Source organism: Labrus mixtus, chromosome 10 (genome assembly GCF_963584025.1).
Source record: "Labrus mixtus chromosome 10, fLabMix1.1, whole genome shotgun sequence".
Taxonomy (NCBI): domain Eukaryota; kingdom Metazoa; phylum Chordata; class Actinopteri; order Labriformes; family Labridae; genus Labrus; species Labrus mixtus.
The window spans coordinates 27,571,980-27,586,896 of NC_083621.1; the positions used below are offsets into that span (position 1 = coordinate 27,571,980).

Genomic DNA, 14,917 nt, shown 5'->3' on the forward strand with positions numbered 1-14,917 from the left:
GGTGGAAAAACAGGTCACCTTCAGATAAATTCTAATTAAATTGTAAAATGACCTTACTATATGATCAGACATTAAGGAAAAATGCTATGTTGAAGGCTTCACTGACAACAATGCAGCAGCCAGTATGTCCTCCTTCTATGTTTCTAGCAACAGATGCTTGCAAGCAAACTGGTTGACCTAAAAAGCCTCTGCATGTATCTAAAAAGCTCCACCAGCAGAAACGTGCTCAAACTAGGATCAATATTGGAGAGAGGTTAGAATGCAGAAAGGTTTCAAGACCAATGTAGAGCAGGCTAAACACTGAAGCTTTAATGTATGTCACATGGCAACCTGCTTTCACTTCGAGGGAAGAGGGGGACGGGGGGAGACAGCTCTCTTCAATGTTTCTGAATTCGGACTGAAGATGCTTTTGAAAATTGGAGAGAGGTAAGAACACAGAAAGGTTTCAAGACTGATGTAGAGCTGGATAAACACTGAAGCTTCAGTGTCTGCGACATGGCAACCTGCGTGCACATTGGCTCTAGGGAGGAGGGGGTGGGGGGGACAACTCTCTAATAATTTGAATTTGGACTGCAGTACCGATTTTAAAATCTATGTGTCAGAGTTACATATTGCTCCTTTAACTTTTAAATCTCTGATGCTTTTAAGTGGAATTCCAGTAATTAAAATTTTTCATGCAACCTAAGAGATGCAATCTTTTAATTTAGCCAAAAGAAAACATTCAACCCGACTCGGTGTCTGTGACTGGACTTTGCTCACTGACATTTTAAACAAACTGTAATCTTTTACTTCTTTCTTCTTTCTTTCTCTGCAGTTATCATCTGACAACAAAGAGTAAAAAACTTCAGTTTGAAGGCTACAAACATGTTTGTTCAGCAGGTCAGATGTTCATTTTTTTAGTTAATTGTTAAATTGTGCTACTTTGCCACTTTTTAATTCCACTGCACACTTTGTCACATGTCATCCTAAAAGCAGTACATGCATAAACGTGAGTCATTCTGCTCTATTTGTACAGCAAGTCACTTCCTGTGGGTTCAGTAAGACGGTGGCTGTAATCCTGTGTTAAACAGAAAACAAACATTTACAGCTTCGTTTCATGAAACGATTTGGAACTGTGAAATTGTGAAACTGTTGTGTGGCATACAAAGATTCTAGTCAATAAAAAGACTTCTTTTATCGGCTTCTCTGTCTGGTCCAGGGGTCTGCTACCTTTTCTATCAAAGAGCCATTTTTTCATGCACCTCCACAAAGAAAAATCTGTTTGGAGCCACAAAACATATTTGAGCCTTTCAATTAAGTTAATGCAGCCTATAAATCCATTCACTGTACTAATAGATGTAAATCTGGTTTGGTTGATATCTTTTACCACATAACATGCAGCAACTCTGCAGTGGTTTTTCCTCCATCGCACACTGCTTCCTGTCTGTCTATATGTATAACAAACAGGAATGCAGTGGGATCGTATGTGCACTGGTTCGCTAATTAAACAACAGATGGATAAAGAGAAATGTGGTCCATATTATAAAACATCTTTATATGAGAAGTCACTACCGAGGCTAACTTCTTACTAGGAGTTAGAGCTCCTCCTGTACCCGAGTCATCTCACCTGCTGTTACCAGGGTCGGGCGGAGCGAAGTGAGAGTGGCTGTAAGACTTAAGAGAGAGCGGGAGCAGGAGATGGGAGGGGAGCGGAGCAGAGCAGGGATGTTGACAATCTGACAGTATGGTTGTATTTCACATCACATATGGGGGACTCATTCAAAACATTCAGGGTTAAAAGCAGCACCCTCCAGTTCTGTACCCCGAAGCTACCGCCTATATCACCTTCGTCTTTTTGTCTTGAGTCAGCCAGGATCTACGTTTGGTTTTTGTGGTCTGAGGTCCGATGCTCTAATTTTTTTTTTTTTTGTGTTAATTTTTGTTCCTTTTTGCCTTTATTAGATAGGACAGCTGAAGAGAAACAGGAAATGCTGTGTGGAGAGAGTGGGGACTGAGCTACCACATAACTTGAATCACTTTCTCTAAAGTAGGCTACCTTTGCTCGGTTCAGAAGCTGCTCCCTTTCTCTCAACCCAAGCAGGCTGATCATTTGCAGTGTCACACTCTGCAGTAAGCGTCACTGAGGCAGGATGTGATACGTTGTCAAAGAATTAAAAATTGTAAAAGTAGCCTAATAATTTAATAAAAAAGGCTGCACATTTATCACAGTTAGAGAATGTAAAATATTTTGAAACAACATCAATAAATTACATTTACATTTTGTAAAAAAGGTTTTCTTTATCTGCAATGCCACAGGAAGCCACTGGAGGGCGACAAAAGAGCCCCATGCATCTCCGAAGCTGCAGGTTGCCGACCCCCTGACCAGGCTCACTCATTTCAACATTACACCCTGTAATGATGTCTGGACTCTGCATACCAACCTGAGTGATCCTGTTGTGGTTGGCTAAAAACATCGAGAGGTTCTGAGACTCCTGGATGGACTGAGGGTCGGCCATCTTCCTCAAGAATTGGGCAGCCCTGGAGGCAGAGGAGGAGAGATACATATTAAACGGCTTTAATTTAAGGTACTCTTCAATGTTTCCACTCATTACTTCTTTAGTCTTGGGTCACCACCTTTTGTAGGCAGAGTGATCATTCTTAACGCTGCACTTCATGTTCTTCAGCTCGTCCAGCACTGCGAACATGTTGATAAATTTGCCCAGGGTGAGCAGGTAGGCCTCAGACACAAAGTCCTTCCTCCTCTCAGCGTGACACAGACGCTTCACCTCACCGCAGAAACGCTCAATGGCTTTCCGCTGTGGAGACAAAGAAAAGACACAAAATGTTTATTACATCAATTTATATTTAAATCCCACTTGACATTAAAAACTAATCTCAGGTGATATGTATGCCATCATATGAATCCAATGATAGTTATAAGCATGTGTCATAACTCAATTAATAAAAAAAACACGGGTGGGCAGGTGAGTCTTACCTGGAAGTACATGAACTTCATCAGCTTGGTCACTTCAGGCTCTAACACCTCCACCGTTTTCTCGTAGATCTCCACTCTGTTGGGCTGCTCGTTGCATTTCACCTAGCACACACAAGAGGGCGCCATCGCACGACTTGGTTTAGAAACAGCAGTTTACACTGTGTTCAGTTCAGCCGGTGCATACAACAATATAATGGCTCAAGATGTGACTTTTGCTTTTGGTGTTTTGTTTTTCTTTCTCTCTAGATTGTTTCACATTATATAAGCGGCACCAGTGTAATAATGTAAACATTATGTGCACTAATGAAGTCACCCAAGTGACACTGCAGAGCTGTTGGGATACATTTAAAGGAAGAATTTGCAACATGTTACACATAAAAACAGCAGAATATCCAGTATATTCTCTGTAAATGTCTCTCTGAGTCATGACTGTCTACAATGAGGGAGAAGCTCAAGTCCCAGAAAGAGACAGAAAAGTCAGCACGCAAATGTCCTTTTAGTTTCTTTTATGCGGGTAAGAATAGCAACCCAACAACGGATGTGTTTAAACACTAGGCCTTCATCAGCGTTCAGCTCGAGTCCCGCCAGCTGTATTGTTGTCTGAGCTGTGTTCACATCATGTTTACATGGACGGGACGGCCTTGAGTATAAAGCTGTTTCAGTCAAGGACTAAAGAAAAGAAGAAGAACATACTCACTGATTATTATTTGGATGTAACTTAAGCGTGCAATATGAAGCTACGAGTTAACCAAAGTGTGCTAACATTAGCATGCTAACACAACAATTCAGGACACAGGCGACTGCAGCTCGAAAAATTGACAACTTAGTCCGCCGCTCGCGCTTAATGGTGCTTAATCATGGTGCGTTCTGATTCATAACTCCTTTGTGTGAACCTGAGTGTAGTGGGGTTGGAGGTGTGCTGCTGGAGGAGAGAGGAGGCTTCAGAATAGAGGAGGTGTCACCAAACAGCAGTTTGTTTTGGTTTCATGCTGGTGCTCAAGGGCGACATCTACTGGAGCAAAAAGTTGCACATTCTTCCTTTAATAAAAGTAATAATAATAATAATAGTAAAAATAAATTTTATTTATAAAGCGCTTTTGAAGAACTCAAAGACCCTGTTCAGACATTGCAACATTACACACAGGTCATACCAACTATTACATATTAAAAGAACACGCAGCACAATCACACAGTGAAAGCTTCTTTGAAAAGGTGAGTCTTGAGTATTGATTTGAATGTCAGTGTGGTGTTGACTACGTGAGTTAGAGAGGGAGGAGGCAGCTATATAGTAAGGCTCGATACATTTCAAAAACAGGTTGATATCTGATTTAAATTTAATGAGCAATCAATGTAGAGATCAATGAAGAGATCAATAGATGCTAAATACTGACAACTGTGTTTCTTATTTGGTCGTTAGAGGATGCTGACTGGTTTGATAAAGGACCAAACAAACTTCTTTTTCAACAAGCTCTGCTGCAGTCATCATGTTTTTCCTTCCCCAGCATGGTGCACAGGGAGAGAGAACTGATGGTTCAATTTACAGACGATACTGAGCAATTGATACACCAGCTGCCAGGCGGAGAGGAAGCAGCTCTTTTTACAGTTGCTGTGAATCCAGACTCAACAGATGTGATACCAGTTATAACCTCTTTAACTCAGCGTCCTCCTCCGGTGAGCCAGCCCGAGCAAGAGCTGTCCAGATAAAATAACACTCTCTGTCCAATCCAAACCTGCAAAAATGACCCCAGACACCTTTCAAAAGCATCTGGGAAAGTGTGTCACGATAGCCCTGGACTGATTTAACCCTTTATTATTATTATTATAATATGTTGAAATATTATTTACAGACAATTCTGTGTTTCAATTCACACAAACGTGTAGTTTCTGCCAGGATCCCTGTAAAGAAACCCTCTATTATTAACACACTTTCTGTGTTTGGCTATTAGTGGAAGAGTTTGTAAACTCTTAGCATAGAAGGGGGGGTCTATTTTCGCGCTGAATAAATGTGTATAATCGACTTTAAATTGGAGCAAACAGCACCAAAGCACCAAGGTGCTTTATTTAAAGAAGCTCTTAGTCTGCTGCAACAAGATCAGATCAGGGGGAGAAAAGACAAAATTGTATGTGGTGCAATAAAAAGTGAGAAATAAGGTGTCCTATTAAGCCCAAACCTGTGTGTGTGTATAAGTGTGTTACTGAGTGTGTCCTACCTGGGGAATTGCTCGAGAGCAGCTTCTCCAGGTGTAGAGCATCACGGCATACTCGTGTCCTTCCTCCAGCATCTCATTCTGCACACAAACACAAACACAGAACACAGAACACAGCGAAGACGTTATTCATTCCCAAAGCTCCAGCGAGGGACCTTTAGGTGTGTGTGTCGATTTTGTGCAAACCCTTGTGGACTGAGTGGATCCCTTATCTCTGTGCTAGTCTACTTCTGGGAATGTTTAAGATTTGTGTTTTTTTCTGGCAACAAATCGGATTATACCTTTCTGTGAACAGTCAAACAAATCACTCATCAAGAATCTTTGCCATGGAAAATGTGAAAATAAAGGCTGATTTAGGAGCATGTTGGTAATCCCCTCATCTGATGCTTACAGCAGTTACAGACATTAAAATTGCATACTGCATTCAAATAATAAATCTTCTTGCTGATGGTCTGGCTTGTTTTGTACGTCTTATAGAAGCATCAGTTTTTAATGCACAGATACAGCATGTTCTCAATTAACAAAGCCATGATCTGATGACCTCATTTCTTATTACTCCTTTAACATGTTTGTTCCATTGGTAATTTAAAAGGCATTTAGCTACAAATATTTGTTGACATCTCAAATATTCCCCGATGAATCAGGCTTGATGAATAATTAAGGAAGGAGCATTTCTTCCATTCAAAAAAAAGGACGAGACAGTTTTCTCCATCCTGCTGGACAAAGATAGGAGCATCCTCAAATAGACCTGCTTCAACCTCGATGGGACTTCCTGTTTTAATGGGGTTAAATACAGCACTACTTCCCCTCTTTGCCAGGCAGATCACACTCTCCATTCATTCACCATCGGAGGAAAGAGGTTTTACTGGTCCATTGCTGGCTGAATCACCAGCGTGTGAGTGAAGGATGTGTCTGTATGAGTGTGTGTAAGTGTTGTCTGTGTGTCTCGCCCAGGGGGCCGAGCCAAATCCCAACAAAAGAGCCAAATGATAATCAATTCACAATTAAACAAGGCTCTCTTTGAGGGCATGAGGCTGCTTCCCACAGTCGGCTTTGTGTTCACTGAAAGGGGAACAGCAACTATTTACGATGGACAACAAAAAAATTGATTCAGCCACTCAGATGTAAAAACTAATATGATGGCAAGCCTTGGTGTCTGTGTGTGTCTGTGTGTCTGTGTGTGTTTTACAGTGGTGCACATTTCTCACCATGCTGGAGTGGACTGTAGCCTGCTCTATATAGCGTGCAATGCCGGTCACAAATGCATTCCTGTCTTCAAAGTTGGTGTCAAAATTAGCCTGCAGAGAGAGGGAGAAAGAAATGGAAGGGGTAGAATAAAAGGGTCTGTAGTAATAAACAATCAGGAGGGGACAGTGTGTGTGTGTGTGTGTGTGTGTGTGTGAGTGTGTACCTGGTACATGATGGAGGAGGGTGGGGGCTCGATGCATGGCTGCTGGTCTGGGAGGGGCAGCTCCTCCAGCAGGTCCACGTTGGACAGGGCATCCTCCAGGGTAACGTGGGTCGTCATGGTAACAAGGCGTCACTCACACAACACCCCAGTCTGAGAGACGTAAAGAAAAGAGAGCGTGATGACATAAGAAATGGGCTCAGAAGAAGACGCCATTACAGAAACTTCAGATGCACAGAAGAATCACTGTGAAACTTTTACACCATATTTTTAGTAACCGTAAAAACTTCAATTAAAAGCCCACTCCAATTGAAGGCCCAGTCCTTTTTACTAGCCTGGTGTTGCCTCACATTGTGACAAATAAAGGTAGGTCTCGATTAGAGGCTCCATGCATTATTTATTGAAATAGTATGCAGGTTGACATACAGTAGATGGTCTACTTTCAAAAAAAGATCAAATTAGATTTGTGATTTAATTTGTTTATCCATAATTTAATTTTGTTCACAGTAAAATATTCTTTCTGGTGTAAATTTACAGTTTTATGGTCTCTCCCATCTTTGCTGGGCATCAGTTTTGTTTGAATATAATATATAATATATGATAATTAGAGACCCGTCTCTTAGGCTCTTCTCCTGTCCCAAATGCCTGCTGGGTAATTTACTGTAAATCGACTAAAGTACCCAAAAATGAAACCTGGGCTATTATTTAGAATTTTACCGTATGTCTTATCATTTCAATAAAACTTAAAAATAAATGTTTTTATTGAAGAATTACATCCACACATAGCATGTCAGGGACTGCTGTTGTTATGAAGAATGTAAGAATGCATTACACTTCAATGAAAGCTAGCAAAGACTTTGAAACGTCTAGCTAATAGTTACTTGTTGAAGGACTAGTTGGAGTTGATGGACAAAAAGCTTGATTTGATTAAATTATTTTAAAAATGAAATATTCTGCAAATGAAATGATATACGGCATAAAAGTTTAAACTAGCTTAAAAGCTAGCTAAAAGCGTCAAATACGGTAAGTAGCCAATTAGTCAGCTAAAAGTAAAGGACAAATGGGTCAAATAAATAGCTATATAGTATGCTAAATGTAGCGTATAAATGGTTTAAAGTCTAAGCTTAACAGTTTGGATAACTGGTTCAAATAGTTAGCTTAATAGCTATAGTTACCGGTTAAGTTAGCTAAATGTAGCGTAGGCCTATCAATGTTTCAACGTCTAAGATTAACAGTTTGTTAAAGTTATGGTTAACTGGTTGGAATAGTTAGCTTCATAGCTATAGCTGTCGGTTAAGTTAGCTAAATGTAATGTGACAAAGAATAATGGGCTGAAAAAGTTAAGAGGATCCAAAATGAATCAAATAAATTAAAGAGAAGAGTGAGTGATACAATTTTAGAAAAAAGAAACACTAACTAGAGTCACACTTTTGATTTTCCTTCAGAGAAAATATGCAAAATATAATTTTTGAATGTCTCGACAACCCCACTTCCTCTTAGAAGACCCTTTGTGGTCTTTGCAGAGCGGCGGGTTCACCCTGATACTTATCCGCCTCTATAAATGTCACTGCTCAGAGAAAGTCATGGGCAGAGGCCTCTTACTGTTTCCTTTATCTTTGACTCCAGGCCTTTTGAAGCATAAAAAATGCATAAACCTGGAAATCTAACTTTCTTGAGAGAGGCAGAGAACTGTCTGACAGTGAATGATATTTGATAACTGGCTCTCTTGCACTGGACTCGCTGTCATATGTTGTTTTTCACAGAAGCTCCCCTGATATGTTCTATTAAACAATGTAGGGCAATTATATGAACAACCAGGTCATGTGTATGCAGTACACCAAGTGACAACCAAGCCAATGAGGAAGTGCAAAAAACTGCACTTCCTTGAGTGTCCACTTGAGTCTGGCTCCAAGGGCCCCATGGAGCCCCATGCGATCATACCCATTGTGACAAATAAAGATGTTTACAGCATGGTAAAAAAAGATATTTTGGTCCATATTGACAAACACTGTCCAGTGGTGAAAGTAATTATAATTCAACAGTTTTTAATTAAAGAAGGATAACAGATTAGGGCATGACTGATCTCACTGCAAGCAGACGTGTTATAGCTGTTTGCCAGGAGCTTCAGCATCACCTCTTTGCCTGCTACTATGTCGACCAAAAGTTAGGTTGAGACAGCATCCCATCATTTGGCTTCAAAACGCCTATTCAGTAACCAATGGGTGACGTCAATGCTCCTACGTCCATGTTTCATACAGTCTATGGTTTGCACCTCTTGCCCCATGTATACAAATTCACTGCTATTCTAATTATTTTGCTATCCTGATATATGAATAGACCCCTTTAGCGGTGCCATCTCCCTCAATAAACAAAACAGCAGCCCAGCCAAAGCAGAGTGTATGTGCCCACCAGTACGTCATGTGCCTCTGAGAAATGTGAGTTTTACGTCTGACCTGGCAGATGGGGCTGGCAGGGCTGATAATCAGCTTAATTTTCACAGCCAAAAAGAGCACAACTTAAGCTCAGAGCCAAATACCAAAGAGAAAAGAGGCATGACCAAAGTCTGTCTTTCTTCTCTTTGCCGCCATAGGTAGCAGCTCACAGGTTAAGTGTTGAATCAAGCAGGATGTTTGGTAATAGATTCTGCCATAACAAACTCCATATACATAAGATAGATCTCATTAAGGTATCTTTGATAGTGAAACTGTTTTTTATTTGTTTTGGATGTCAGCCACTGACTGAGGATCTGATGAACAGATAGGTGAATATAATTACAAGAAGCTGTTTTTACAATGCTTTAAATAAGCTGTCATATTTGCCCGCAGAAGTGCATGAAACATTATAATGCAATCTTCCTGTGCATGACAGACAATTTCACTGAGACACATCGTCGATGCACACATGTGCAGGCACACCACCAGCATGAACAAACAGAGTGAGAGGAAGAAGGGAGGTGTAGTTTCCTGTCACATCAAACTGACAGAGTTCACATACACTGAGGTTATATCTGCAATGAGGTAAGCCGTCAGGCTCAAGGCCAAAAACAGACCAATGGCTGAGTCATCAAACTACTAATGAAACTGAAGTGAATGACACCTTCGTGTAATGGACCAGAAAAAGACGTTAATATCTAGACTGTGAGAAGGGAAATGTATCATGGGAATAGTTTATTCTTATGTGACTTGATGTCGACAATTAATTCCTGCAATAACGTGCATTATTGATGGTGGAATTGTTTTTATTCCAAAGTATTTTTCTATGAGGCAAGGTTTGAAGATTGTTGTATTCAAAATATGTACGGTAAATGAAAAGACAAACAAAATCATGCAAATTTGATTTCTCTGCGTCCATATGCTAAAGTTATCTTGTTATATTAAGGTTTAAAAAAAGACAGTTGTTTTCTGTGTTCTTCTTTCCACAGCTGTTCGACACATCCTTGATTCGCATATCTATGTGCTTCCTGGAAGACATGGTTGATTATTTTTATCCGTTCAGCTCAGAAAAGGAAACATGCAGCTCACTAAAGAGCTTCTGACAGGCAGACAAGCATGCTCAGTGCTACTTAACTCCCATCTGTGCTCCAGCATACAGGCACAGACTGAAGCCCGGGTCGGCTGAATAAACTTTCCCACCCTGTACCAGATTCTGTTCAACAGTTGGTGTGTGTGTGTGTTTGTGTGTGTTGGTGTGTGTGTGCACTGTGTATCTTTACAAAGCAAAGGGCCTCTTCATTCCCCTCTGGACACTTGGTAACCGAGCCGTAGGCCTGTTTCACACCGGAACGACCAAGTGACACTTGGACTCTTTTTTAACAAACCCAACAGTGCAGTGGGACTCTTGGGAAAATAACCCAATGAACATCAATGATAGAGGCATAGCAAAATCCCCTGATGTCGGGCTATACATCAAATGGAAGGGTCAGAGCACCTCGTGACCTACCATGAGGATCCAATGAATAGATAGGAAAAAGGATCAAATAAAAAACAAAAAATATACAAGCTACAGCCTTGACAATATTGTTATTTTGTGACTTTTCTTGATACAGATTTAAGAGGGGAAACAAAGATTACTGATATGGTAGATAGGTAGATATAAGGGGTGGGAAAAAAATGATTCATGTAAAAATCAAGATTCTTATCTTCTGAGATTTTAAATAGATTCATAACTTCCAAAAATCGATTTATTTATTTTTTGGTTAATCAGTCACTCCCTGCTAAGTGCTAATGCTAGCTCTTTTAACTCAGTGGAATGCCAAATGGAGCAGGAAGAAATTCAGCCAGTCTCACAGATAACTGGAGTAGATCCTGAAGTATGTACTCATTCAAAAATAGACTTTGAATCCATGGATCAATGGATTTTCATCGAAAATGTATTCTGAATCAAATCGTGACCACAAGAATCGAAATCGAATCGAACCTAGTAGATATGCAGCTCACAGGTTAAATGTTGAATCAAGCAGGACATTTGGTAATGGATTTAGCCAGAACACATTTCATATAGATACAATCTTGTAAAGGCATCTGAAATACTCAAACTGTTTTTGAATTGTTTTGGGTGTCAGCCACTGACTGAGGATCTGATGATCAGAGAAGTTAATAGTTTTGAGACAGTGTCTTGAAATTGTAAAATCTAATCATTGTTTTTTTAAGCTAGAGCCTGACAAAACTGGTGGGGGGGGGGGGGGGGGGCATCACAGATGGTGGCTTTTTTAATAAATTTGGTGGCTATATCATGAATTGTGGAGCTGGAATGATAAAAGACTTGAATGTATTTGGGTACTCAGTAGTCTGATGAATATGTAACATTATGTGAAAATCACATTCTGGTCAGGTGTGATGTTCTGCTATGTGCTGCAGACAGTCCTGAGACGACAGTGAACTATTAAGTCAGAGCGTATCTCAATCACATCAAGCATTGTTTTCTGAAGTCTATTTTGCATATAAAACATGCCAGTCAACCCGTGTATCGGTCAGGTTCTTACAGCTGGATAGAAATATGGGAATTAGACAGAATAGGCAAAGTGATAGATAACGTAAAAAAAGCAATGATACAGATGATACATCATTTATCAAAGACAGTCACTATACCACTACAGCTAGGGCTTTGTGTGATACATGTTGCCTGAAAGAAACAGAGAGTGAGAGAAGTGTGTCAACTCCAGGGCCGCACTACTCAATGGGATGTCCCCCCAAGGCGAGCTTTGGAAGATACATTCATCCCCTCCATGAGATGAGATCTGATCAGCGCCAAAGAAAGGGAATCTTTAAGCATTCAGACACGCACATACCCATGACCATAAAACACACTAGAGGTTTAACGTGTCAGCGTGCAGCGTCCCTGCGGCCCGCCCGGTGTTACCATGTGTAGGACACTGTGCTGGGTGAGGTATTTAAAAAAGGCTAGCTGTGTTATTTCAGAGGCGAGTGTCCCAAAACTGTTGTCATCTCATGAGCCCCATGATGTCATGCTCTCCTTTTAGACAAACAACAATGACCATCACATGGATATACAATGGGGTCAAAAAATACAGAAGCAGGCTCATGTGACCACGCCTGAAAAAGGTAGAGGATAGTAAACAAAATAGACACCAACATCGCCTGCCTTGACACTTTCAGGATGTTCTCTTTGTAAAGATTTTAGTACTTAAGGAAGTGAGAAGTGTTAAAAAGTATGCTTATATAGTTTGTCTGCGTTGTTAACCTCTACTTCTCTTTTCTGTGGCTGTTTGGGGTTTTTTGTCCACATGCACGTGTTTTCTGTCATTCCTTTTCTAAACTGAAATAAACCCACAACAATATTACAACCAGCTGTGAAGACCTGCCTATATTAATAAATGTCATGTGATCTGACTATAGTTACCAAATGCCAAATCATGGTGATACCACCCTTTCTTACCTGATTGTTGTTATATGGTAAATGGACTAGTCTAGTCTTCTGACTACTCAAGGTGCTTTTACACTGCAGGTCACACCTACACATTCACACACTGATGCAAACATCTATGTAGTCAGAAGTAACTAACCCCATTCATACACCGCCGACAAAGCAGCGGGAGCAATTCAGGGTTAAGTGTCTTCCCCAAGGACACGTCGGACATGTTGCTGCAGGAGCTGGGGATCGAACCCTCGACCTTCCAGTTGAGAAACGACCGACTCTACCAACTGAGACACAGCTGTCATTATATCAACATGAAGTGTGAATTATCTCTGGTGTAACGGTTTACTCATTTGATGTGTAAAACAACTAACTAATGTCCATCAGTAATCCTCACAGTCCAAGATGAACTCTTGATATTTCTGCTTTGTCCAAAACAGCGGTCCAGAGAGACGGCTACTTTAAGAGAGAGGGGAGAGAACTCTTTACGTTTAGGAACCATGAAGGGGTTAATGTGTGGCATACTGATGTAAGATTTTAAATTAATGCTAAACATAATCATACCGGGCGGGTAACAGCTATTTCTTTTTCTTTTTTTACGTACTTCTGACTGATCTACAAATGAGTCTTAAATGATAAATGATTACAGTAATAACAGTGAGAGAAATCATTTTTACATCTGAGCTCCCCTCACAGCCAATGACAGACATCTCTTACATAACACACCTATCACATATCTGTGCCGGGTTTTTTTTTTTTTTTTTAAAGGATGCTTACTCTGATGCTCTCATCGATTCTTCCTTTCTCGAAGGTTACAATTAAATGATTTCATTCCTCAAACCGAGGCTGTGAGGGAATGTGACATCATGTAGGCCTGCTGAATGTTCAGCACTTTAAGATTCAAACATTTGATTAAGGGATAGAATAATAAACGCTCTCTACATGATAGAACAGAAATATGTTGGTGATTTTTTCTTTTGAGTGTGGGTCAGTATCAGAGAAGCACCCACAGCCTCCTCATTACATCACTGCTGCTTGATGGTGAGGGGCTGGCAGAGAGATTTACAACTCAATGAGTCTGCAACAGCGGCGTATTTATACATCGACTCTTAATAAGTGGATGGATTGCTCCTGATCCAGTGGAGAGGCTGTGACATGAGACATGAGAGTGAAACGGAAGTGGGTGAACCTGTCATTTGAAGCTCATCAGTAACGAGCCGGGTCCGCCTGCAGCTGTGCAGAAACGTTGCATGGAGCTGTGCACAATCGGCTGCTCTCATTTAACATGCAAGTGCCCTGCTGGCCGGATGGGTCAAAGCGGCGATACATGGGGAGGAGGAAAAAATGATGAAAGGGTTTGAAATGAAACCGGATGAAGCTCTATTTCACTCGCCTCCTTCACATAGCGGACATCTCCTTAACTCTCTAGACGGTGAAAACGCTGCGATCAGCTCAGGAAATCGCCCAGTTCCCCCCCATCTGATCCATCAGAGTGCACTTGCTACACAGGCACCCTCTCCTCACCCCACCCATCTCAGCGTGAGCTACGGTGCCGATGTAAAAGCTAACGGGGGATCCCATTCATGTGTCAGATTAATCCGCTGAAAACCGGGACGCTCTAAACTCTTTTTAGGTGCGATTTCTCCACGATCGACCCTTTTCCACTTGTCTGTGTGCACCAGGAAATAAGTAGTGGGGGGACGATGCGGGGAGGAAACAGAGAGAGAGGGAGATGGAGGAAAAAAAAAACAGCTCTTCGGTTTCCAGCCATCATCAGTAACCCAGCGCACATCCTCTGTAGCGCTGCGGCTCCATCCATCCACACATACCTGTAAATTACATGTCCGTCCGGCGGCACACGGAGACGGTCTGCGACGGCGGTCCAATGTTTGCTGGTCCCTTTTTTTTTTTTGCTCGTCTTCTGTGCCGATTGATGCTCTAGTTTCGCCCAGTACCTACCCAGTGCTGCTAATCCACCCCACACAAAGAGCAGAAAATGGCTGCAAGTGCATTTTCTTAAAGGGACAGTCACAGCCGAGTGATGGGGGGATGATGATGATGATGAGGGGCCCCCCCGACATGTTGATTCCACTCCATGTAGGCTTCGGTTCGTATGCTACATCTTTTAAAATGTAGGTTTATCTGTTAACTTCATTAATACATCCAGTTTCAAAATGCAGTAGTAAATGTGTGTGTGTGTGTGTGCGCGCGTGAGATGGGGAAGGGGTGATCACGTGACCTTTAAAAACCTTTATAAACCAAAGGGCATTGTCATGTTAGAAGGAGAACTCATCTGAATTGGCTTTTAGCCTCTGCTGCCAATGTAGTTTGAAAGTGTATCATTACCATACACTCTTTTTAGGATCATTTACTCATTTGTCTCATTATTAAAGATACAACACCAGGTCATCTTTTGAATTAAACCAGTAACATGTTATAGCCAAATGAAAGAGG

General features: G+C 41.1%; 1 protein-coding gene across 3 annotated transcripts in view; it reads right to left on the bottom strand.

Annotated features, from left to right (window-relative positions):
* cyfip2 (cytoplasmic FMR1 interacting protein 2) overlaps nucleotides 1-14,582 on the bottom strand; it is a 29,937-nt gene extending 15,355 nt beyond the window's left edge. The window contains exons 1-7 of one of the 3 annotated variants that reach the window (XM_061048964.1): nucleotides 14,293-14,525; nucleotides 6,593-6,742; nucleotides 6,390-6,479; nucleotides 5,185-5,262; nucleotides 2,975-3,076; nucleotides 2,614-2,795; nucleotides 2,421-2,517 (exon numbers count right to left, since the gene is read on the bottom strand). In XM_061048964.1, the coding sequence (XP_060904947.1) occupies nucleotides 2,421-2,517; nucleotides 2,614-2,795; nucleotides 2,975-3,076; nucleotides 5,185-5,262; nucleotides 6,390-6,479; nucleotides 6,593-6,709 (666 nt within the window). In that variant the 5' untranslated portion in view covers nucleotides 6,710-6,742; nucleotides 14,293-14,525. Of the gene's footprint in view, nucleotides 1-2,420; nucleotides 2,518-2,613; nucleotides 2,796-2,974; nucleotides 3,077-5,184; nucleotides 5,263-6,389; nucleotides 6,480-6,592; nucleotides 6,743-14,292 lie in introns of all 3 variants that reach the window. The other 2 variants (XM_061048962.1, XM_061048963.1) reach the window with 2 other exon arrangements.
* Between the last annotated feature and the right edge of the window lie 335 nt (nucleotides 14,583-14,917).